The sequence below is a fragment of the Solanum verrucosum genome, unplaced genomic scaffold, assembly GCF_900185275.1.
Source record: "Solanum verrucosum unplaced genomic scaffold, falcon-dt-bn FXZP01000253.1, whole genome shotgun sequence".
NCBI lineage: Eukaryota > Viridiplantae > Streptophyta > Magnoliopsida > Solanales > Solanaceae > Solanum > Solanum verrucosum.
The window spans coordinates 1,136,834-1,161,673 of record NW_026019984.1 but is presented as its reverse complement, the minus strand read 5'-3'; the positions used below and the strand labels follow the sequence as shown (position 1 = coordinate 1,161,673).

Sequence of the window (24,840 nt, the reverse complement as noted above, 5' to 3'; positions counted from 1 at the left end):
CCTCCCCCTTATTAATTCTATTTTGCTTATGATACCTCTCTTTTACGAAAAAAATTCTATCAAAACATTGTGCCCTAGCTCTGAAATGATAAAATGGATGAAATGATGTGAGTATCAGTTGATTCGGATATTAAAATTGAGTTAACATAATTAAATTTAAAAATTTACGAGACTTTATATTATACCTCTATCAATTCATCCTTTATAAATTCTAAAAGTCAAGCTTGTTAAAAAAAACCATTCATTATTAACAACATAGTCAAAAATCATCAAAAAGTGGTTGTAATTGATTGCTATTAGTTTTATAATTAATTAAAAAGTATAGATTTATTTGATTTTGAATTTTTGATGAGAAATCATGAGGACCACTTTACTATTCCTTTTCACATGGCTTTTCTTCTGTTCATACTTGTGAATAGTATACACGTACATTTATTTTATTTTTTTCAAAAAATGTCCTCTTTTTTCTTGTTTGTTGTTTTTCAATAAAATGACTTGAGAGTTTTTTTGTCTGCTTTTAGCTTTGGAAATTGGGATTCAACAAACGAATATTTGATATTTTTATATTGTAATTATAGTTTTTGTCATGTTTTTATAGAAGAAAACTTAACTAGTGAGATATGACATATTTGATGCACTAGTTATTATTAATAAGGTGTACCAACTTAATGAAAATTTTGAGTTTGAGTATTTGAGAATAGAAAAACTTTTATTAAGAACATCAATCTTAGAAATGAGCTTTATGCATAAATTTGAATTTAATTGAGCTCTAATGTAGATATCAATATCGAGTCGGAAATCAGTTTTTTTTTCTTATCAATAACGTATTTGTGTCGATAAATATTTTCTAAGATAATAACTATTATTAACTCCTTATATATGTGTAATAGAGAGCTATAAGTAAGAACGTGAAACTTATCAATATAGATTGTGGTGGGATAGTTTGGATCGCTCCACCATTTATTATAGTTCTCGCCTTCTTGGATTCGAGCATCTAGGAAAGGAGGAAATGACGTTGGATGCGTGCTCCTAAAATGAATCCCGCAATGCGTGAATCTTGATTTAGTTGAGGCTCGATACATATACCAAGAAAGTCATGTTGGAAGCATCGATCTCATTAATGAGTCATGCAATGCGTGAATTTTAATTTAGTCGAGGCCTAATACTGATACCAAACACCATACTATAAATTAAAATAAAACCTATTTTTGGAGTATTTTGAGAAAATGACCTAACTTCTTAAAAGTAGTTGACTATCAAAACTTACTACTTGTAAATGATTTCATTTATGATTGCATTTTCTTTGTATTTTTATCCAAGAGTGCAATTCCCAATCCATGAGCCAAAATGGACCATGATAGTGATAATTATATTGCCAAGTAGCTACACTGCAAATAAAATTGATTTTAAAAGATCTCAAAGTGTCAAGACATTCATAATTATATTGATAATTTAAACAAATCTAACAGCTCATAAAAAGGTGAGGACAATTGTATCAATTAGAAGAAAAAGAAAGGACAATTAATCATGACAATGATGGTTCATTGTGGGAAAGTCCAATCATGCAATTCATTAAAGTGTAACAAATAAAAATTCAATGAAGAAACTAAACCCTTTTTAATCATCAAAAGTCAAAATTTTCACACTTAAACGTGAATTCAGATTTAATTAAATTTTAATTTTTACCCTCAAACGTGAATTCAAATTTAGTTGAATTTTAATGCAGATATTAAAATATTGGGTGAAAATTAGAAAAATAGTTAATTTTTAAACCCAATTTTGCTTGTTTTTGTTTATTGGGATTTTTATAAGAAATTTTTATCGATGGTCGCTTTTTAAGAGTTATTTATTAAATAGTTTATGAATATTTTAGATCATAGTTTAAAGATTTATTCCGGAAAAACTCAAAAACTTACGAGAAGACAATAGATTATAATCTAAAATTTTGTAAGTTATTACAATAATTAAATGACAATTTTAATGTTTTGTTTGTAAAATTCAAAAAATACATGAGCAACAATTAGACAGAAATTCAAAATTGTTGAGGAGTGTACTTTTTCAAAAGCTATATTTATACAACTTTGTTAGGGACAAAATTTAAATACGGCAAATAAAAAGGACAACAAGGACCATAACAAAATAATTATTGTGATCCCTCTGTTATAATTTATATAGCATTGTTTGAATTCGAAAGTCAAAATAAGTTTTTTTTAGTATATTTTTTTATATATTTTTTAAATATTTTGAATTGTCAATTATATAATTTAGTTTATAGTACTTTTAATTATTATTAAATAGACAAATTTTATTTTTTAAAAACTTACAAGCTCCATATATATTCAATTAGCTCACAATTAACATTAAAGAATTGGTTCTCAAAATTTAAACAACGCAACATAAATTTGAATAGAAGGAATAATAATTTTTATTTTCTTATAAATTTTAACTAATATAATATAATCAATAGTGTAAAATGATTATACGTTTGAATATATTATATATACCTCACGATTGAGTAAATATAGGAGTAAAGTTTAAATATATATATATATATATATTATCTTTTCTAAATTTTATTTATAAAATTATATCGGATATATTATTATCGTTCTTCCAAATTTCACAAGGCCATGCAAATGATATTTATTACCAAACTCAAATGAAATGGAAAAATAATGAAAGATTGGAATAGCATTCAAAATGAAATGGACAATGCAATTAATTAGTGATAGCTATTAGCTCTATTATTGCATTGCACGGCACATTGAAGGTGACCCCCTTGGTCCATATTCCATTCATTTTTCTCGCTCGATGTTTGGAGCCTATATTAAAACTTCGACTAAATTCGAATCACGTATTGCAGGGCTCATTCGGAGGTGATGCTCCCAACAAAATTTTCTCCATATCTAGGATTCGAATTTGAGACGTTTAATTAAAGGTGAAACAGTCTCACCATTGCACCACAACTCGTATTGATTGATCCATATTCATGACACCATTGTTTCAAATGACTTATCGTAGTCGAATTCGGAATTTTAAAATTTATATGCGAGCGCTTTAATTTTGAAAGTATACATCAAAATATCATAATTTGGTATCAACTAACAACTTAATATTTTAATTCATTTTTGTTGTGTATGGTGGACAATCGATATTAATGAACATTTTATAAACAAATTGAGATGTCTAAACGTGGACATACTTCTAAAGTAAAAAATGTTTTATTTGACTTATAATCATAATAAAATACATGATTTAATCAAGTGCAAAAAAATAAATCTCAAGTGTATAATACTTTAGCTTAATATGAATTTTTTTTTAACGTAAATCTAAATAAATTGAGTATTAAACAGATACCTTATGAAGAAAGAAAATAGAATAATCGAATTTTAAAATAGATACCACGTATAGAAAGAAAAATAGAACACTTTATAGTGGGAAGAGTAGGTAATATGTGTGTGGAGTCCCTACCAATTACTAAATGTTGGAACAAATTAAATAAATTGGCATTTTTAAAATTTATTACTCCACCGACAACTTTGGGTGCTATTTACCAACACTATGTTTAATTATATTTTTTTTCAAAATAAATTATATAATAAGGTTGGAACACAAGTCAAAAAGCACTAATAATGTAATCAACCTTAATCAAAAAATAATATGTTTCTGTAATTATATGCACTATCTATGTTACACGTTTACACCTTTTAATTCAAAAATCAAAAACCAAATCTTGGGATTCTCTTCATTTATAAAAATAAATGGACGAGTTTAATTGAATTTGAACAGATTAAAATAAATAGATTATTAATTTACTCGAAATTATTTGAATTGAAATGAAAGGAAATAAAAAGAGAGGTAAAATCCAATCGTACATTTTTACTAGTATTAATTATTTTATTTATTTTTAAGTATTTAATAAAATATTATTTTTCTTTATATATGATTTTATATAACATATTAAACTAAACAAAATATTTATTTGATAAATTTCTCATAAATCAATTTGGGATGGCGTTGATTTTTAATGAACTGAAATAAATCAATCTAATAAATAAATGGATCAATAACTAATCAAATTTACATTGAGCGACTCCCACTTCTTAACGAGATAGGTGTAAGACTATCCATCCTCTCCACATTTCTGATGTAAAATTATCCTTAGTATATTATTATTATTATTGTTATATATATATATATTTTATTTTATTTTTTAAAAAAAGATGGAAAAAGGCAAAAAGGAGTCTTGGGATTGGGATTGGGATTGCTTGGTAAGAGTTTGTCTACCACTTTTCCCCTATTTGATTCTATAAATATTTTGATTAAAAAAAATATTAGTAGTATTAACAAACTTTCTGTCTTGTGAAAAAAATGCACAACTATAACTTGAGTAAAGTCTCTGTATACTTTAACAAAAGAATACGTATAATATTTTTTTCATCTGATATTCGATATTATAGGTTGGATTATATTTTATGTGGATTCATATTGTAAAAAAAATATTTTATGATAAAAGTATTTTTCATTGAATGCAATTTAACAATTCAAATCCAAATCTCTAATTAAATAAAGAAAGATATTTATTATTCTATCATTAATGACGAAGGTAGAATTTTCATCGAAAAAAAAAAGGAACTCATAAAATCACTTGAAACGGCAAATACTTCACTAACGGTGTGACACAATTTTTCTCATCTACCTGGTAAAGTTTCATCGTCCTTTTCACGTGACGTGAAAGTCTGTAAAACGGAAACTGACAACAACAAAAATAGCACACACATTTATGATTTAACTATTTATTTTTTGTGTCAGAGTCAAAATTTTCAAAATATAAAAAAATAAACTCATGAAAAAGTTTTAAAAATAACTTCTCCGTATACTCATTTTAACTATAACATGTATAATTAGGGATCTCAAATTTTCAAATTTGAATAGGGAGAATTGAAATTTCTTTTAGTAGAAATTAATTTTCTTTTTAATTTTAGTAAATTATACTATATTATACAAAATTTAAATTAATTGTTGAAAATATTATCAAATACTCCCTCCGTATCATTTTATGCGAGATAGTTTGACTCAGCATGAAGTTTAAGAAAGAAAGAAAAACTTTTAAAATTTGTGGTCCAAAATGAATGATAGAAATTTATGTGGTTGTAAATCATTTCATTAAGGGTAAAATAAATATTTTATAGTTAAATTGTTGTCATTCTTTTTTTGTACTAACTGAAAATGAAAGTAAGTCACATAAATTGAGACAGGTGGAATAATAAATATACTCTCTAATAACTTAAGTTTTTAGATGAGATGACACTTCAACATGGTATGCAAAGATCTTGAGATCAATCTCACCGTCACTCATGTCAAAAAAAAAATTCACATAAATCAGACAATTTAAATAAAATGGTCACACACTTTAACCCGCAAGCCACTATTTACTTTACAACTACTAATGTCTACCTACCAAAGAAATTACCACGCCATTCTCAATTTTCACCTCACATTACAAACGGTAAAACAACAAAAAAATCATTTATCCAATTGAAAGTGATGACTTAAACCTCTTTCTTAATTATACATATTCACCTCACATTACAAACGGTAAAAACAAAAAAAAAATCTTTATCCGATTGAAAGTGATGACTTAAACCTCTTTTTTGATTATACTATATATATTCATATTGAGATACGATTAAATTCAAAATCTCCTGAACAAGGAATCTCGAACCAGGAAAAAAAATATCAAGAAATTTCAAATTATTTCACCATAACTCATATTCATCATTATTGAACTTTTCTGTTTATTATATCCGACAATAGTCCCTTATAATTAGGAAGCTTTAATACACCGAACTACCCTTTTTGGTTCTGTTAGCAGAATCAGCGGTAACATATATTTTCACTTTTCGTGCAAGAATATTACTCTGTTTTATACATTTTCTTATATAATACCCAGAAATGGCAAAAATGTCTGCTTGCTTTTAGTGTTTTGAGCCGACAATACTAAATACTCTGTATTTATTTCATTGAAAAAACAAAAATACTTATCTGTATAATTTATAATTCATAAGCATTGAAAAAAACTCATCATCATCAGTATAAAGCCGTCCAGTACTGCAGAAAAATGATGAACAAAACGACGATGACAACGTCATTATTATAATTAATTTTAATTTTTTTTTTGACATTATTAGTTGTCGTGTCGTCTCCGGCTTATGATAACTTCATCTTCATCCTTAACATTTTGATTCCCTTTTCAGTTTTCATACTTTTAAGCAAACAACCGTAAAAGCTGCAAAAAAAAAAACCAAAAAGCTCTGTTTCTAACAAAGAATTACTCTGTACATTGTTTTGGGTATAAATAATTTTGGGAATTGTATTAGTTGATCGAAAAATCAAGGATTTTGGCCGGAAAATCAGAAATTTCGCCGGAAAATGGAAAGAAGAAGTGGGTATTGTTTATCAGTTATAATGTTAGTGTTTGGAGTGGTTTTCTTGCATTGTTTGGTGATGACGTCATTTGCCGCTAGTGTGACGTATGATCACCGGGCATTGATTATTGACGGAAAGAGAAGAGTTTTGATATCCGGTTCAATACATTATCCTCGGAGTACTCCTGATGTGAGTTTTTTTTTTTTCTCAAAATTAAAAAAAAAATGATTTTTAAAATATTTTTTTAATCTATTGTTTGTGATAATGCAGATGTGGCCAGACCTTATACAGAAATCAAAAGATGGAGGATTGGATGTTATAGAGACTTATGTTTTCTGGAACCTTCATGAACCTGTTCGAAATCAGGTAATTTCAGCTCTGTTGTTGATCGGGATAAGGTCTGTGTATACACTATCCTCCCCAGACACTACTCGTGGGATTGCAGTAGATTGTTGTTGTTGTTGTAGTTGACTCTGGGGCGGAGCTAGTTGAGGCCGAGGGGTTCATCTGAGCTCTCGTTGGGTGAAAAATTATATTGTTTATATATGATTAAATATGATTGAAATGATGTTTTATGTATATGTAGTAGGTGTTGAACCATGTTTGACTTCATATTTTGAACCATCTTAGTGAAAATTCTGTTCCATAATCTTCAAATCCTGACTTCGACTATGAGTGTTGTTGCTATTCTTTGCTTCAGTTATGTGCCAAGAATAGGAAAGAATGGAAATGTTCCTACTTTTAATGTTTCTTATGTTGAGTGCTAACAAGTTTTGATTGAGCAAATAAAGTAATGAGTTGTTTTCCTTTTAATAAAGTTAGGAATCTTGAGCTAGACAAAAATGAGTGTGGAAAGTTTCCATTTTTACCTATGTTGCTCAGACTTTCCAAGAATGTTGTCGCACCAGGCTAGGATCCTCAGAAAATGCACAACTTTTGGACGATCCTATTGCACCGACCGCATTTTTGAAGAGTCCAACGTAGATTTTTACTGTTTCGAGTTCCAAGAACTTGATTGAACTTATAAAGTAATGAGGTTGTTTTCCTTTTATGTGATGAACACGACGAAAATGGGAAGAACTGATGTGATGAACACATTTGCAGTATGATTTTGAAGGAAGGAAAGATTTGATTAATTTTGTGAAGTTGGTGGAGAAAGCTGGCTTATTTGTTCATGTAAGGATTGGGCCTTATGTTTGTGCAGAATGGAACTATGGGTAACTCTATACTCTTTTTGCTATGTTTCAAATATTATGGATTTTGCTTTACTGATAAATTAATTGATGGTTTTGATATGTTTTGAGACAGTGGGTTTCCTCTTTGGTTGCATTTCATTCCTGGAATTGAATTTCGAACGGACAATGAACCATTCAAGGTATTCCCTTTTTTGCTATTGATTAGTTTTTCCTTGGGATACTGGCTTTGGAGTTCATTGACATGAGGGCTTCGTGTTGCAGGCAGAAATGAAGCGATTCACGACTAAAATTGTTGACATGATCAAGCAAGAAAATCTTTTTGCATCCCAAGGTGGGCCGGTTATCTTGTCTCAGGTTTGCTTCTCATAGTGATTTACTACATTTGGAGTACTAAGAAATGAGTTGATATTAGTTGCTCTTTGTTATTGTTTTGAGTACTAAAGATGCTTTGCTGACCAAGCAGATAGAAAATGAGTATGGCAATGGTGATATTGAGTCTCGTTATGGTCCTCGTGCCAAACCTTACGTGAACTGGGCAGCATCAATGGCTACGGCTTTGGATACAGGAGTGCCATGGGTTATGTGTCAGCAACCAGATGCCCCTCCTTCCGTTGTGAGTTTTTCATATCTCCACCTTGTGTTTAAGTGATTGAAAAAACACCTTGAGAACCCCTGTAGACTATCCAATTTTTTTGACAATTTGTACAGATTGCCACTAAGGTAGTTATTAACTTTCTGTGTGTGCTGTGATAATGACAGATTAACACTTGCAATGGATTTTATTGTGACCAATTCAAGCAAAATTCCGATAAAACACCCAAGATGTGGACTGAGAATTGGACCGGATGGTAAGGCATTTCGGTTTTTAGTTCTTTAATAAACTGATCATATCTGGTGCTATTCAAAATATCCCAAGTTTCTCTTACAATTCCACCTTTTTGAATTGTTTGGAACATAGGTTTCTGTCTTTTGGTGGTCCTGTCCCTTACAGACCTGTGGAAGACATTGCTTTTGCTGTGGCTCGATTTTTCCAGCGAGGCGGAACCTTCCAGAACTATTACATGGTACTATATGAGTGTCTTGATTTATAGTTCCTTGCCTGTAATGACAGTTGGCAGCTGAACTAAGTCTTATAAATGATATTTACTGCTTTCGGACAGTACCACGGGGGAACTAACTTTGGCCGAACCAGTGGTGGACCGTTTATTGCAACTAGCTATGACTATGATGCTCCTTTAGATGAGTACGGTATGGTTCCTCTCCCTCTTGACCAATCTTGATTTCCCTAGCTTGTTATGGGCTTATCATTTCACTTAGGTGAAAATCTCCATTGCGAAATGCAGGGCTTATAAGACAACCAAAATGGGGTCACTTGAAAGATCTCCATAAAGCCATAAAGCTTTGTGAGGCTGCAATGGTGGCAACTGAACCAAACATCACTTCTCTGGGCTCTACTATAGAGGTATATTTACCTTTGTCTAACACGAAAACAGTACTTCCAATCACTCGTGAAGAATTTTTCAGTTGCTTCAAATAGTAATGCAATTTGACCTATGGTTCAACAAGTTTAGAATTTGTTGTGGTGTGTATTGTATTGTAAGACTTCTAGTCTACCAGATCATAAGTTGCTGATGCTAGCATATCTGAGTTTCACTGTATATTCAAACCTATTGCCGCCCAAATGATCCTAAAAACGATTGTCTAAGCATGCCATACTACTAATGGCTTTAGAAATCGGGACTCAGCGGTAGTATAACAAACATCCTTGAACCATCCCGTCTCTTTTTCATTTTGCCTTCTTCACCTTCTTTGTTATTTCGGATATTTCACTTAAAAACAACACATAGTGAAAGAGAAGAAGGAATTGTACAGATAGCATTACTTTTGTAAGGAGAGCTTCACATTATAAACTACAATATTTTTTCTTCTTTCAGGCCAGTATTTATAAAACTGACTCACAGTGTTCTGCATTTCTCGCCAATACTGCTACGCAATCTGATGCGGCTGTGAGCTTCAATGGAAACTCATATCATTTACCTCCATGGTCCGTCAGCATTTTACCTGACTGCAAGAATGTTGCTTTTAATACTGCAAAGGTTTGGCTCATAATCTTGTCTAGTCTGAATCATAGATATGTGGTTGTTGCAGCTCAAGCTAATGGTTTTACATTTCTCCGTGACAGATTAATTCTGTATCAACCATCTCAACATTTGTTACTCAGTCTTCGGAAGCTGATGCATCTGGCGCATCCCTATCAGGTTGGACTTCAGTTAATGAGCCTGTAGGCATCTCAAGTGAAAATGCATTCACAAGAATGGGGTTGGTGGAACAGATAAATACTACAGCTGATAAAAGCGATTATCTCTGGTACTCCCTGAGGTAAAAACAGAAATATACTACAGCAAATTGCATCAGCTCCACTTTTGTAGTTTCTAATCAGCAGCATTTTATGAGAATAATAGTGTTCTCTGTTTGCACGCATGATCCTCATCTGCTCTGAAGTTCACTTTTCTTACATCAATTCTAATTTTTTCCAGTGTCAATATAAAAAATGATGAGCCTTTCCTTCAAGATGGATCCGCAACGGTACTTCATGTGAAAACACTTGGCCATGTTCTTCATGCTTTCATTAATGGAAAGCTATCAGGTAACGGAAATAAATGATGCTTGATGACTACCTGTTAGTTACCCAAGACAATGAGAAGTGTACTGCAATGATTTATAGTAAGACTATTCAAGGTGCCAAAGCAAAAAAAGTAGCCGAAGCATGTTAAGTGGTGATATTGTATTTAGCATTTCTCTTGTGGTTGCTGAAATCAGCAGATAATTCATCCTTGTTGGAGTAATAGATAGTGGAATAGGCACTATATATGATTTTCACTGCCCTTTAAAGTAAGTTTTACTGTGACAAGTTGTTCTTACAATGCTTAACATTTTGCATAAACTTTGTGATTGTTTGTAGGAAGTGGAAAAGGAAACAGTGGACATTCTAACTTTACGATTGAAGTTCCAGTCACCCTTGTGCCTGGAGTAAACAAAATCGACCTGTTGAGTGCGACTGTGGGACTTCAGGTTTGAATTTTCATTTATCCTGTCGAAGATTTGTTATCTGCCATATATTCTTTTGGTCCCTGATTATTAACTTTTACTATCTATGAAAAACTTCACATTGTTATAACTTCCATTTTAGAAGCATGATCTAATACACACCTGATATTGACTCCAGAACTACGGAGCATTCTTTGATCTCAAGGGAGCAGGGATTACCGGTCCAGTGCAATTGAAAGGTTTCAAAAATGGCTCTACTACTGATCTTTCATCGAAGCAGTGGACATATCAGGTTAAGTTAATAGGTCCATAGGATTTCATTCCATTTTCAATCTTTCATTTCCTTCTATATTTTCGACAAATCTCTGGTAGCATAAGGTTTTTAATTCTGAAGGATAATCATATTGACATTGCCTATCATGTGTACTTTGTTGGTCAGGTTGGATTGAAAGGAGAAGAAATGGGCTTATCTAGTGGAGGTTCTACACTTTGGAAGTCACAAACTGAATTGCCTACAAACCAACCATTAATATGGTATAAGGTAATATGTGTTTCAGATATGTGCAATTTAAGGATAAATGTGAACATTTTGACATTTGCTTCTTTTCGATATGCTCCTCCTTGAGTTGAGGGCAATCGGAAGCAGCCTCTCTACCTCTCAAGGTAGGGGTTAGGTCTGCGTACACTCTACTCTCCCCAGACCCCACTTGTGAGTTTACGCTGGGTATGTTGTTGTTGTTGCACATCAGTTATGTAACCTTGTTTGAAGATTTTATTTGATGGAATGAATAGGCTACAAATGTTCCAGACAGATTTGCGAATAGAATCAGAACAGATTTGCCAAAGTTCCTAATATTTACTAGTTATAATAGGCTAATGTTGATGAACTCAAATCAAAAGAACACATCATAGAGCAATATTATCAAAATACTCGTTTCATCTGCTCGTATATTTTACTTGAAAGTAGGTTGACAATAAAAGAACTCAGGATTCTTTTCATGACTGTTGGTTCGGTATGTTAGCAATATGCCTCTTATAATGAACTGATATAATCTTGTCTTTGTATGTGAGTACCTATCGTTAGGTAACAGTTGTCCAAATCTTTCGATTAGTCCATAACTAAACTACAAGTTTTGTTCATTTAGGCAAGTTTTGATGCTCCTGCTGGTGATACCCCTCTTTCGATGGATTTTACTGGAATGGGGAAGGGTGAGGCATGGGTGAATGGGCAAAGCATTGGTCGATTTTGGCCTACCTATACTGCACCAAATAACGGTTGTACTGACACCTGCAATTATAGAGGAGGATACAATGCTAACAAATGTCTCAAAAATTGTGGAAAACCATCCCAACTGCTGTAAGTATTTAGCAAATCTCAAGTATTTAAAAGTTTTCAGAGAGTATCTGGTGAAATGTTTCGGTATATCAATTCTAGTTAAGCAATCTTGAATGTAACTTTCATATTTAAACTTTGTAGATACCATGTTCCTCGTTCATGGCTGAAATCCAGTGGAAATGTCTTAGTGTTGTTTGAGGAAATGGGTGGGGATCCTACGAAGCTGTCTTTTGCAACAAGAGAGATACAAAGTGTATGCTCAAGAATATCTGAGGCTCATCCACTTCCTATTGATATGTGGGCTTCGGAAGACGATGCACGAAACAAATCAGGGCCAACTCTATCTCTTGAGTGCCCTCATCCTAATCAAGTCATCTCTTCAATCAAATTTGCAAGCTTTGGCACTCCTCAAGGAACATGCGGGAGCTTTATCCATGGTCGATGCAGTAGCAGCAATGCTCTTTCAATTGTAAAGAAGGTTAGATCCAGTTTATTTGATCTTAAGTATCCTAGTTACTTGAGTTTCATACCTGAATTATAAGGTGTGCGAGTTTTTAACTGAACTATCACCAAATATTTATCGAAACACACCTCAACTATCAGTTGTTCCCTTTTCCTACCTGAACGATGGTGATAGTTTAGGTAGGAAAAGGGGACAACTGATAGTTGAAGTGTGTTTTGATAAATAGTCGATGGTAGTTCAAGTAGGAAAAGTGAACATCTAATAGTCCGGGTAGGGAAGTCAAACAAACTGGGATACTTTAAGTGTGTTTTTGACCGGTCACTCAATAAAAATTAAACTGGTAGATCCAGTTTGAAATATCTCTAACCAAATTTCAATTCGACCATCTTTGCAGGCTTGCATTGGCTCAAAAAGCTGTAGTCTTGGAGTTTCAATAAATGTATTTGGTGAGCCATGTAAAGGAGTCGCAAAAAGTTTAGCTGTAGAAGCTTCCTGTACATGATGCCTCACGGAACTAATGGACCGAGAAGGCACATTCCTAAGTATAAGAGTGGTAGAAGGTCAGATAAACTATTACTAAGTTACAGCTTCAGAAAGATAGTGTTTAGCTACTTGTACGTCTCGGAGAGGAAGAACACTTTGGCTTCCCTCACCAATTTGATGAGATATAATAAAAGAAAAAAAGCTTCAATACTTTTGCTTTGCTCTCCAACTTGATGAGATTATAGTTTAGAAAAAGTTGCCGCATGGATGTTTCCATCAAGCAGAGTATAAGCCACATTCATAGATTGATATATCATAGTAAACTCGAAAATTTCTGCATGATTTTCGCATCCATTATTCACATATTTAGTAACAGATCCAAATACAATCAGATTAATAGCAATATTTTAGTCAATACACAATACACTTATTGGTTAATATCTTTATCAAGATTATCAAGCTGAGGCCACACTTGAGGGTCTTTGGAACCTGCATTTCTTGCAGATAGCTGAATGAAGTGATGGTGTCTGATACTTGTCTTCCCCTCCCATGATTGGCATCGGCACCCCTCTCTTGACTGGACTAACATATCCCGGCTGGTAAGTCTTGCCAAGAATTCCTTCAACATCTTTAGATAGATTGAAAAACTTAAATTGTGTCTCTAAGTGAGCAAAAGCATCATCTGCTGGTAGCTGATAGTTGTGAACCTTGTTTTCTTTTTCTCCAATGGGTACTACCTTCACATCTAATTGCAACAGTTCAGATACTGTGACCCTCACACTGTTGAGATCATCTGTCCTTTCGACCACGACTGATCTCTCAGCAGTGTTAACACTCCATTCTGCATCTCCATCTGTTGGGACATTAACTGTCTCACCGTTCCACTGTACAATAAGAGCATCAACCTTATCATCCCAATGTGACACTTCCGTTGCTCCTACGACTAATGTATGGGTGTCAAACTTGACTGACAATGTTTGAACCCATGTATAGTCGCGCTTCCTTCCCTGTGGTCGTGTGCCAATTAGATGTGCATTAATGTGGAGGTTGTCATCTGAAACAATGGCAAAGTCGGTATCCTTTGCTCCATGGAAGTAGAACATCACCCCGTCACCCCCCACAAATCTCGGATCGTAGCATAGAGCACCATAACCATCACACCTAGGTAGTCTCCCTGTCAAAGAAGTGAAAACTTTGAGTTTATTTAGCGGGTCATCAAGAAAACAGTATATTTTAACAGTATCAAATTTGTCCTACAGTATACTCGTGTCGTTTCATACATTCATTTAGACAGACACTTTTAAATTTTGTGGTCTAAAACTAAAGAGAATGAGCATATAGTGCTTACACTTGCAAGTTGCTTCACACTTGCTGCTGCAATCAATATAGCATCCCTTCTGCTTCTTGTTCTGTTTAGGCTTCCTTTGAGGACACTCTGTTGGACAGGTAAGAGTTCTGTAGTAACAAACTCCCTGAACGGTGCAGAACGCACGTTCTTGCCCCGTACCTGGCAATGGATCCAATGCAACATAACCGGGATTCGGAGCAACTGCATTCACCTCCTTACCTTTGCCTTCTGGTTGATCAGCAATGGTTACTTGTGAAAAGATGGATAAGAGTAGCAGAGTCACTATTAGGCACAAGTTTCTCTTATCCATCTCTACTATGACTGTTGTTGATATTTTTTTTGTTTGTTTGTTTGCTATTTAGACAGAAAAATAACACTTATGGATGGAACAAGAGTTGATAGGGTTGCTATATATATGTTTAGAAATTGGTGTTTGGACTTAAAGTAAGGCTTAATTCATGGGTTTTTTAGCCTCATGCACATGATGAAACAACTAATGTTGCACAATATGCAATGTGCTATGAGTTTGACCAAATGAATGGTGGATAAAGATATAATTAATAAAGATTAACAGGGGCGTATATAGGATTTAAGCTCTATGAGGTCGTGATTTCAGTAGATTTTGACATATGAATTTATGTTACGCATTGAAAGTAATATTAGTTCAAGTGAACCCGCAACTAAATGATTGCATCCGCCCATGACAAGTTATTGTTTTGTTTGGCATTAAATTTTCCATGCCTTATTGTAGATTGAGAAAAGTATTGAAAACATTCTAAACTTGATGCGAATTGTTAGTTTCATCCTGAGTTATTGATAGCCTTAAAAACATTCATTTATTTGACTAACTGAACTTAAATACACCTCTGATCTTGTAACATGAGTGAAATAATGCACTCTTAAATTCTCGTCAGCTTTAGGAGTGTTTCCAACACTTCTCCCGGCTTTTTATTAAGAGTCTTATGCTCCTACAAGAATTTGAGACCAATTGCTATGTCATGTGGAAGATCGGGGTGTATCTAAGTTAAGTTAATCAAGTAGATGAGTGTTTTTAAGGCTGACAATAGTTCGAGGACGAAACTAATAATTTGCTCTCTCTTGTAAATTTATACTCTGATCCCTCCGATCCATTTTACTTGTCATATTTTTCTTTTACACGTACCTTAAGAAAAAATTAACACTTACTGTAATATTTTTGATTTTTTAGAATGACAATTGTTTTGGATTAGTTATTTTTAGTAAGCACGATAACTAAAATGGATCTGAAGGAGTATTAGAGGTCAAATGTTATAGATTATAATTATTTATATATTCCAAATAGAACATTATTTTAGATGTGAAACTTTGTACTGGATTACTTTTTTTTCTTATGCAAACATTCAAATAAAACTTTATTGTATAAAGGTAAATTAGAGAAGAAAAACAACTAACATATAAGAGTTCATTTGAAGACAAATCTTTGACTATGGAAACATTCTAAAAACTTATTTATGCATGGCCAGCACTTGCTTAATGTACAATTGTTCAATAATACCTTTGTGCTTTTAGTGATTGTGACATTAGTTTTCCATTTGGAACTATTTCATACACCAATAAAGATTATGATCGACTGATAAGTATCCATTTATTTTTAATCAGAACTTTCGAATTCGAACTCTGAGAATGAAGTTATCTTTTAGTGAACAATTTTAGCAGGGTTCTAGCCAGAGCTCGAAGCTTTGGTAACTCGAACTCTAGCACAATATGTGATTGAGTTTGAAAAATTCATGGAGTTACGAATGTAGTTTAAACTTTTGGAGTTCAAATCGACAAACGTTCAAACTCTAGATTAAAAAAATGAAGATTTTTCATGTTTCAGCTATGGTATTTTTGTCTAAATTTTATTTTCACGTTAACAAACCACTAAATATAGCAATTTGTGCATTGAATCCGTGGTAAAATTCTAATTACCGACTCGAAAAGTGAAATTTGCCACCTTTCTCCTGCCTCACCTCTCCTTAGTTGGTTTATATAAATCTGATTTAGCCAGATCAATAGATTTCAAATATCGAGCGGTTAAATTAAAAAATAAATAAAAATCATTTTTTTCAGCCGACCCCATATCAACTAGTAGTTTCTAAATGGGAAAGAAATTTAAAGTAAAAAACAATATTGTGCTCTGCTGGAAAATAAAAATTGTTAAAGTAATAATAAAGAAATAATTTTCTTGAATGTCAAAAGGAAAAAAAAAAAAAACTTAAATGCAACATAACTTCACATGGAAGGAAGTCAAAGGCAAATTAATGGTCGTAAAAATCACGTAGTATCAAATATTATTTTTATTTTTATGGCATTGGATCTCAAAAATCTAAGAAGCATTAAGAGTACATTAAATAATATAATTATGAAACTATTAGACTAAAGTTTTTAAAATTAAATTTTAGGGATATTAGCACTTTAGTCCCTCAGTTACTATTAAATTCTGATTTTAGTTCTTGTAATATACTACTCAATACATTTAACCTTCAATTAATCAAATTGTACGCTTTTAGTCCCATTATGTAAGGAATATGTTACCCTCAAATATACAATAACACTGCAAACTTAATACAATAAATGGGAAATTAAATGATAAAACAATTTATAATTCTAAAAATTTATGAATATTTTCAATAAACGGATTGAAAGTGCATATTTCGAGTAATGAAAGGTTAAATGTATTTAATCATATATTATAAGGATTGAATTAGAAATTATCAATAATTAAGGAACTAAAAATGTAATTAACCCTTAAATTTAATAATTATGACACTATATAGTAGTCATATTTTTACTTTTTGATATCTGAAAAGCTGTGGTTCAGATCCTTAAAAAACTACAAAAGTCAGCAGCTTGATGCTTTTAAATTACTCTTCCAATTAAATAATTTGCTTCTTTTCTACTTCTTTTTTTCAATATTTAATAACCCCAATCCATGCACCCCATGTGATGAGTTTGGCTTGTGGTTAGGGGGGGGAGGAGGGGGGGGGGGGGGGGAGTTGTTGCTAACGTAAAAACATAGATTATTTTTTTTTCCATTTCTCACTTGATATTGAGTATCCGATTATAAGACATTTATAAACATATGTATGACTTTTCCAGGATTAGAAAAATCGATAGTTTTAGCTCAAACCTTTTATGTGTTAGAACGAATATAAACAATTTGCCAACGACAGGAATAACAGTGGACTAAAAATGTAATAGAAGGTAAACCCGAGTACTTTCAAACCGTACAAGGACAAATTTGAACATTTTCCCTTCAAACATAACAACAATATTAACGTTTACAATGTAGTTATTTGAATCGATAACATCCTCCAAATTTACAAGTCCTGAGATGTCGAAACAACTTGAAGTACTTGTGTGCCGGTCTTATAAAGGAGAGTTATGATAGGTTGACAGATAACTAAAATTTGTTAATTCATGATAAATCCTATTAATACATATCATACTTCATTGGACATGATTGTAACATGTCCATCTAAGCATTTCGTTCGCACCCAAATGTAACGAAAAATAAACAAGGGATTTCATCGCGTTGCCACCTAGGTGTCAGGGACTAGCGGACTCCAACTTGTATGGGATTGAAGCGTAATTATTGTTGTATATGAGGGGTGTGAGAGAAAATACTTTACTATTATGTACAACAATGAATGGCATTCAACATTTCATGTTTAGCATGAACAACATTTAGAATGTATGATAAGCAAATGAAAATTAGCAAAAATAAAAACATAACAATGTCAATGAGTAGCCATTTGACCTTTTAATATGATCTGCATTTCTTTCAAGCAATTTTTTTATTCTGCTATTGGTATATGGGAAAATCAATAGTTGAACGCGCTCCGAAGCTTTGATTTGAGGTGGATGTTGACACAATATCAGAAGTTCCTTCTTCGATTTCAGGCACCATCTTCAAGAAATAACTGTGCCTGTAAAACAAAGTGATGTTACTTGAGCCGAGGGTCTATAGGAAACAGACTATCAACTTTCTCAAGGTAGGGGAGATAAGACTGCGTACAAACCACCCTCTCCCATAATCTGTTAAAAATGGGTTCTCTCTTAACGAACCAGCACCATAGGTTATAGGAAGAGAACATCTAATTTCGTCTTGCAGCGTCCCATAACTAGATCCATATCAGGGGTTCGTGAAAAAGTGAAGTTGTAATAGTAGTACATAATGCCCCTTACGTAGTAGATAACATTCATACTAGTTGCAGAAGAAACATACCATCGAGTATCTGCAGTTAATTCGGGATGAAAAGCAGTAGCTAGTAAGTTCCCTTGCTTTACAGCAACAATTACTTTCTTTCCAGACTCGGTAGAATCCTGAAGCATCAAAAGATATCATATGACACTGAGCTGATATTCAAAACAAATGGGGAAGTAAAAGATTAAGTTGCATTACGATAACTGATGAAGGGTGAAAAATATGTTGTTAATTGACCGGGACTTAGTTTATTGTAATCAATATTCCTCCTTCACGACGAGTTAGACTTGGTTTAATCAGAGTTTGTGAACTAACTTGTAGTGCACTAGTGTGTTATCACATTCATTGTTTTCCAATCGCAAAACAGGCCACCAAGTCTTACTCGCTAGTGTAATCTTTTGACACATGTAGAAGCGATAGAAAACAAAAATTCTTCTACACATGCACCAACTTTTAGGAAAAGCATAATATATAAACACATTCAAACTTGGTCTCAGTTGGTAAGTAAGCACTCTAACTTTGAGTATGTACATCTAGACACCTCAACTCGTCTCCATTGTGCTAGATGAACACTCCAACTTACAACTGATCATCTAGACACCTCCAAAATTATGTGCCACGCCAACGTCAGATGTCCACAAGACACAGCGGGGATGAGTTGGAGCGTTTAGTTGTAAGTTGAGACCATGTTGAGGTGTCTAGGTGTGCATACTCAAAGTTGGAGTGCTTACTTGCCTGCTAGATGAGGCCAAGTTTGAGCATTTGTTTATGTGTTATGCCTTTATTTCTTATAAGGCACATCTATATTGCAGTTAGGACACTACATGGACAGAAGGACAAAGTAAACCTCTTCCTTCGGAATAGCAGGATTGGAATTAATAGTTTCTATGGCTGATAGAGGAATGTCTGCCAATACTTCAACGTCTGGTCCTACATCAAGGATTGCCGGAGCACGGATGAAAACAGCACGAAAACTTGGAGGACCACCTTCTTCAGCTACAACTTGAGGAATAGGAAGTTCTGTCTCAAAGCTTTGAATCTGTTCAATTTGACAATTAAAAAGCTACATTAGCATACTGTAGTTAATAACACAAACCAACTCCAACTCATTCATCAAAATTGAGCACTTCTTCACTAGTTTGCTATAACAACCACAACTCCATCATCATATAAAATAAAATAAAAATGTGTGTGGCTATCTATCTTATGGTGTTTGCAAAAGCTCTTAGTTATAGATAGATCGTTAAGTCGTTAACTACTTCGGTTGCATGCTACTTATCAAGGGACGGGAACCTTATGTAGAAAATGTCTTTAACTTGAAAACAAAACCCATAAGCGTGCCTCGCTCACCCCTGCCTCCCTCTTTTTTTCTTCTATTTTTAGAAGTAATGTTCCCTGCCTCCCTAATAACTAATAAACATAGAACGAGTGTTTGCTTATCTATGCAAATGAATTTCTTCCTTTCTTGCTAATCTATTAAGATGTTGAGGAGGAACCGCTCGTTTACCTGGCTTCCAAAAAAGTTTCGGTGCACAGTACAATCAAGGCCTCCAATTAGTTTCTGTCCTCCGGTTTTCTGCCCTGAGAAGAGAAGCCACAAAATGTGTGGTAAGATATTCGCCTCAATATGGTAAAAAATAGTAAGAAGGTTCATCAAAAAGAGTTTGTGATTACTAGTCCAGACAAAGTGAGCTTTATATTATTCTGGATAAGTCGGGAGGGTGCTCTACAAGTACAGTGAAGCAAAATTAATAACCCCAAGAAAAAGGAGAAACAACAAATTCTCAAAATTTGTGAAATCATAGGTGTCTACAGATTAATTGCCTAATGTTGGTGAGATCAGTAGATGCAGCAAAATTAATACAACAAGAAGAAGATACCCAGTGTAATCCCATGAGTGGGTCTGGGGAGGGTAGAGTGAACACAAACTTTACCCCTACCTTGGGAGGTAGAGAGTTGTTTCTGATAGACCCTTGGCTAAGGGAAAGCATATCAAAAAAAGAAAAAGTGGAAATGAAGAGATCATGGCAAAGTACTGAGAAAGCATGACAAAGCATTCTGAAAAAAGTACAATAACTACAATAAACTAGTGCACTAATTCGTGTCCTAAACAAATCGAAGGATAAGAAACCATAGGCGAATACTAATAAGAGACAATAGATAGTAACAGAAATCAAAGGACAAGAATCTACAGGCGAATACTATGACTACTAGTATGGAAGGATAAGCAATACAACACTCAACTACCTACTAACCTAGTACCTAATCTGTGTCCTAAACAACCTCCAACGTGAGACGACAACTTCTCAAAATTTGTGAGACTCATAGGTGCCTTTAGATTAATTGCCTAATGTTATTGAGATCAGTAGATGCGGCAATGTTTTAGCTTTACGAGTAAAAGCTTAATGTGAATATTTGACATGACGAAATGAAGAATAAAAGTTCACAAATGGTGTTCTCTATTGAGTAGAATTCACTCATCCAGTAGCTATATCGGATGGGTGAACAAGCATGCTATATCGGCTCACCTTTCCATTATCTGCGTTAAAAGTGATGGTGGGATTAATGGCCCACAAATCAATCTTTCTTTCTATCTCGAACTCTTAATTGGTGCGAGTGGAACAAAGGAAGCGGGGAACAAACTCCACTACTTACCTAGAAAGTCTAGCAATAACAGAAATACATAATAATGGATCATCGATCAGAACTGGTGACAAGTATATGCCCTCTTATATTAGAATATGTAACCAATATAGATCCTCACATGCTACCAGAGGAGAGATTAGAATATTCTCCAGTACTAACAAACATAAGTTGTATCGTACTACAGTAAAGAGTAACATGAGTCTTTTGTCGTTTGATATATTCAGAATTCATCTTTTAACAAAAAATATATACTATTATCGACTTTAGAGAAAATTTAATATAGTTAACATTTTTACTCCTATATTCTTAAATGCAACCTCGGAGTCCATTAGGATGATTATATTATGACATCATTTGCTTCTCAAGGTGGAAAGACAGATGGCTGGTGACTGAAGACTGTTGATCAAGTAGAGTTAGCCCAGATCAAATGGCTCTCATGTGATATTAAAACAAAGAACAGAAAGGATGTGGGATCTTTAAGGAAGAGACAAGTATCCTTGACTAAAGCTCTGTTTACTCATAGAATGTAATTCCTATGGTTTATAGAAAGGGTAGGGCAGCGCAGTGCACTAAACCTCTTTGCGCGGGGTCCAGGGAAGGGCCAGACCACAAGGGTCTATTGTTCGCAGCCTTACCCTGCAATTCTGCAGAAGGCTGTTTCCACGGTTTGAACCCGTGACCTCCTGGTCACATGATAGCAACTTTAGCAGTTACACCAAGGCTCCCCTTCCTATGATAAATAGAAAATGCATACCAATTTCAAACCTACATACACGCAAATTGGCTATTAAATAGACCGTGAAAAAACAAAAATACGACCTCGAAATCTGGCATTATAAGATAACTAAGAAGATAAGCAGCAAGGACTCTGCAAAGATTGCCCTAAACTGTACAGCAAGATATCGAGTTAAACACTCACCAGTGGCTCTATTTGCCAAGAAAATGAGCCCTGCACAGGTCCCCCAAACTGGCTTCCCCATTTGTACAAACTCACGCAGAGCAGGGAACTGCAATTAGAAACACGATCAGGCAAACATGGACAAAAGTTATACCAAACATAATAACTATCACCAATTAGTACAATTATGCATCCATACATCCAAACTTATACTAAGATACCCCTAAGAAACAATGCAACAACAAACGACTAGTGAAATCACAAATGTTATTAGGAGTATGTAATAACAGTAGAAATGAATGAAAAAAACTAACAGACAAGCCACACTATGTGTGAGTAGGATTTCAACACAAAATGCAATCCTTTTATGTTATTTTTCTGAATATCTAACTTTAACTTAGCAAAGTTCAACCTTTCATGCTTAGCACTTCTCATGATGCTCCACAAAAACACATTCAACAGTAATAATTCATTAGTTTGTCAAGGGCAACAAGCAATCACTCTACTAATCCCCAATCTCAAACTAGTTGGGGCATGTAATGTGAATTCGCTAAAACACCAATTCCCCTAAATCTAACAGGCTTCTTCTTCTTTTTTTGTTGACAAGGGAACCCGCAGCCACTACCCTTTGGGCACGCACAGGGTATGCCGCACTCCTATGCAATAGCCCTCAAACCACACCGGAGAAGTAAACTGCACTAGGCAAGCTCTGTGCGACGAGCTCGACCCAAAAAGCCAAACACCTACTGTCGCAGGCAATGAGTTTCAAACTTAAGACCTCCATTATGGAATTCACAAGCCAAACCATCTGAGCCACCCCGAAGGTTCAAACGTAAGCCACTGACACACTAATGGATAAAGAGCTGCTATTGAATGGTTCTCCATTCTCATATTGGAATCAGAAATCGTGCTAGTTAAGGATGGTGTGACAGTAACCATCCCACAACACTGCTTCAACAATATCATATTATTCATCGCCAGTGTAATCCCTCTAAGGAAGGTGGTGTTTACGCAACCTTACCACTACACCACTTCGTAGTTGCTAAATCTCACATTTATTACTACACAAACTTAAAATTTCAATTTTCTAAATAACCTTTGTTCAATAAATAACCAAAAAGGCCAAGGAGACCCGCCTTTCGCCTATCAATAGCAAGTAAAGGGTCGTTAGTAGGATTTACAAGAGTAAAATCATACATGTATTAGTCACAATCCTTTGTTTGATATTTTCAGTCTTGTGTATAACTAATATACACCATATTCAGTATAACAAATGCATGACAAATTATAGTATTACTAATACAAAGAACACATTGGAGTGAGATAAATAACCTCGGCATAACTAATCACAACATTACTAATACACCATATTCAGTACTATTCTTATACCCTCAACCAAACGACTTACCAAATTGTGGAGCTCAGCCAACTTGGCCATGGTGGTGCTCTCTCCACCAGGGATGATTAGGGAGCTAACATTCAGCAACTGCTCTGGCTTTCTCACCTCCACACCTTTCACTCCTAATCTTTTCAAAACTATCAAAAAAACAAAACACATAAGAAACACCCAAACAAACACAAAACATTTACACAATCAAAAGCACAAAAAGGGTACCTGCTATGTGTTCATTGAAAGATCCCTGTAAAGCAAGAACACCCACAACCATTTTTCAAGTTGCAAAATCAAGAAACAATGAAAATCAACAAAAGGGTACTAAAAAAACACAATCTTGAAACAGCAAATTGCGGTCAAGGAGTTTAAGGGACTGGAAAAAAGGGTGAATTTGGTGAGTGTTTTGCTTTGCTTTTGCTTCACTGATAATATCTGTAGGCGGCTAGGAGGCGGCCACCTGCGTCACACTTTCTTGAAAATCGAAAAAAAAAAATCTTTTTTGGAATGATCTTTTTATTTTTTATTTTGATTTTTCATTCACTGACTCTGTACTTACATTAAAGTTCAAACTAATTTGAATTTATGTCGAGACCCATTTGGAATAAACAATTTCCATCAAAGAATTTATCGTTATTCATTGCACCATATTATGTGATGTGGTATAGAAAATCTTTACTTGAATGAGAAAGAACTTATTTTTTGTTTCATATATACCAAACATAAGTTATGTACATGGGTGGATCCACATATAGCATATCGAGTGTTTGAGTATTCATTAATTTTGACGTAACCTCATATATTTATTATATACAAACATTTATAAGATGGATATATCAAATCATTAGCATTAGTGGCGGAGCCAGGATGTTCGCTAAGGGAGTTTGAAATATAAAGTAATAAATACGTGAGATGGGAAAGAAAAATATTAATCTTAACTCGCTAAATTTAACTTGTCTTTTTATGCCGCGTTTAGGCTCTTCTTACTTTTTACCCTGCTCCATCGAGTTTTTTTTTTCAAATTCTTGTGCTCTTTTTTCTTTAAGTTTTGTCATGTTTTATTTTTTTATATTTTTTTATTTAAAAAAATCGAAATTAGTGCCTTTTCAATCATATGTTACTATAAAAATCACCAAAAAATTTTAAAGGGATGAAAATTGACATATTTAGAAAATAAATAAATGACGTCATCTTTTTTTAGATCAATTAATTCAATTTACTAGGTTAGTCATTTGTAAAAAAACAAATGATCAATAAATCAAATAAGATTAGTTTAATTTTCATCTCCTTAGAATAAAATTGAAAAAAAATACAATGAAATTAAAGAAAGAAATTAAATTAAATAGATTTTGTTTAAAAAACTATTCACAATTTT

The 24,840-nt window shown here is 33.6% G+C and overlaps 3 protein-coding genes across 3 annotated transcripts; 1 reads left to right on the top strand and 2 right to left on the bottom strand.

Annotated features, from left to right (window-relative positions):
• The first annotated feature begins 6,352 nt into the window (after nt 1-6,352).
• Nucleotides 6,353-13,165, top strand: LOC125817954 (beta-galactosidase 8). The gene is made up of 19 exons (XM_049497458.1): nt 6,353-6,618; nt 6,700-6,795; nt 7,534-7,646; nt 7,738-7,804; nt 7,887-7,979; nt 8,089-8,238; nt 8,385-8,473; nt 8,584-8,689; nt 8,786-8,873; nt 8,969-9,087; nt 9,560-9,721; nt 9,808-10,004; nt 10,163-10,272; nt 10,588-10,697; nt 10,852-10,965; nt 11,113-11,214; nt 11,819-12,030; nt 12,151-12,487; nt 12,867-13,165. The coding sequence occupies exons 1-19, from the start codon at nt 6,433-6,435 to the stop codon at nt 12,972-12,974; spliced, it is 2,559 nt and encodes an 852-aa protein (XP_049353415.1). The 5' UTR covers nt 6,353-6,432; the 3' UTR covers nt 12,975-13,165.
• Nucleotides 13,166-13,254: 89 nt separating this feature from the next.
• On the bottom strand, nt 13,255-14,749 carry LOC125817966 (uncharacterized). Its single transcript, XM_049497469.1, has 2 exons — nt 14,304-14,749; nt 13,255-14,129 (listed from the first exon to the last, which is right to left on the bottom strand). Exons 1-2 carry the CDS (start codon nt 14,611-14,613, stop codon nt 13,411-13,413), a joined length of 1,029 nt encoding a protein of 342 aa, XP_049353426.1. The 5' UTR covers nt 14,614-14,749; the 3' UTR covers nt 13,255-13,410.
• Nucleotides 14,750-17,936: 3,187 nt separating this feature from the next.
• LOC125817972 (probable pyridoxal 5'-phosphate synthase subunit PDX2) lies at nt 17,937-24,066 on the bottom strand. Its single transcript, XM_049497475.1, has 7 exons — nt 23,691-24,066; nt 23,484-23,611; nt 22,097-22,184; nt 20,039-20,112; nt 19,379-19,570; nt 18,553-18,650; nt 17,937-18,253 (listed from the first exon to the last, which is right to left on the bottom strand). Exons 1-7 carry the CDS (start codon nt 23,740-23,742, stop codon nt 18,130-18,132), a joined length of 756 nt encoding a protein of 251 aa, XP_049353432.1. The 5' UTR covers nt 23,743-24,066; the 3' UTR covers nt 17,937-18,129.
• Nucleotides 24,067-24,840: the final 774 nt, after the last annotated feature.

What these genes read in the sequence shown, in the direction of transcription:
- LOC125817972 (XM_049497475.1), bottom strand. Translation starts at nt 23,742, where the DNA reads ATGGTTGTGGGTGTTCTTGCTTTACAGGGATCTTTCAATGAACACATA. An exon ending in TTTCAATGAACACATAGCAG is followed by an intron (nt 23,612 to 23,690) that starts GTACCCTTTTTG and finishes TTTTTTTGATAG; the next exon opens with TTTTGAAAAGATTAGGAGTG. An exon ending in TTAACTGCAGATACTCGATG is followed by an intron (nt 18,254 to 18,552) that starts GTATGTTTCTTC and finishes TTTGTTTTACAG; the next exon opens with GCACAGTTATTTCTTGAAGA.
- LOC125817966 (XM_049497469.1), bottom strand. Translation starts at nt 14,613, where the DNA reads ATGGATAAGAGAAACTTGTGCCTAATAGTGACTCTGCTACTCTTATCC. An exon ending in GTGTGAAGCAACTTGCAAGT is followed by an intron (nt 14,130 to 14,303) that starts GTAAGCACTATA and finishes CTTCTTTGACAG; the next exon opens with GGAGACTACCTAGGTGTGAT.
- LOC125817954 (XM_049497458.1), top strand. Translation starts at nt 6,433, where the DNA reads ATGGAAAGAAGAAGTGGGTATTGTTTATCAGTTATAATGTTAGTGTTT. An exon ending in CGGACAATGAACCATTCAAG is followed by an intron (nt 7,805 to 7,886) that starts GTATTCCCTTTT and finishes TTCGTGTTGCAG; the next exon opens with GCAGAAATGAAGCGATTCAC. An exon ending in GGCCGGTTATCTTGTCTCAG is followed by an intron (nt 7,980 to 8,088) that starts GTTTGCTTCTCA and finishes CTGACCAAGCAG; the next exon opens with ATAGAAAATGAGTATGGCAA.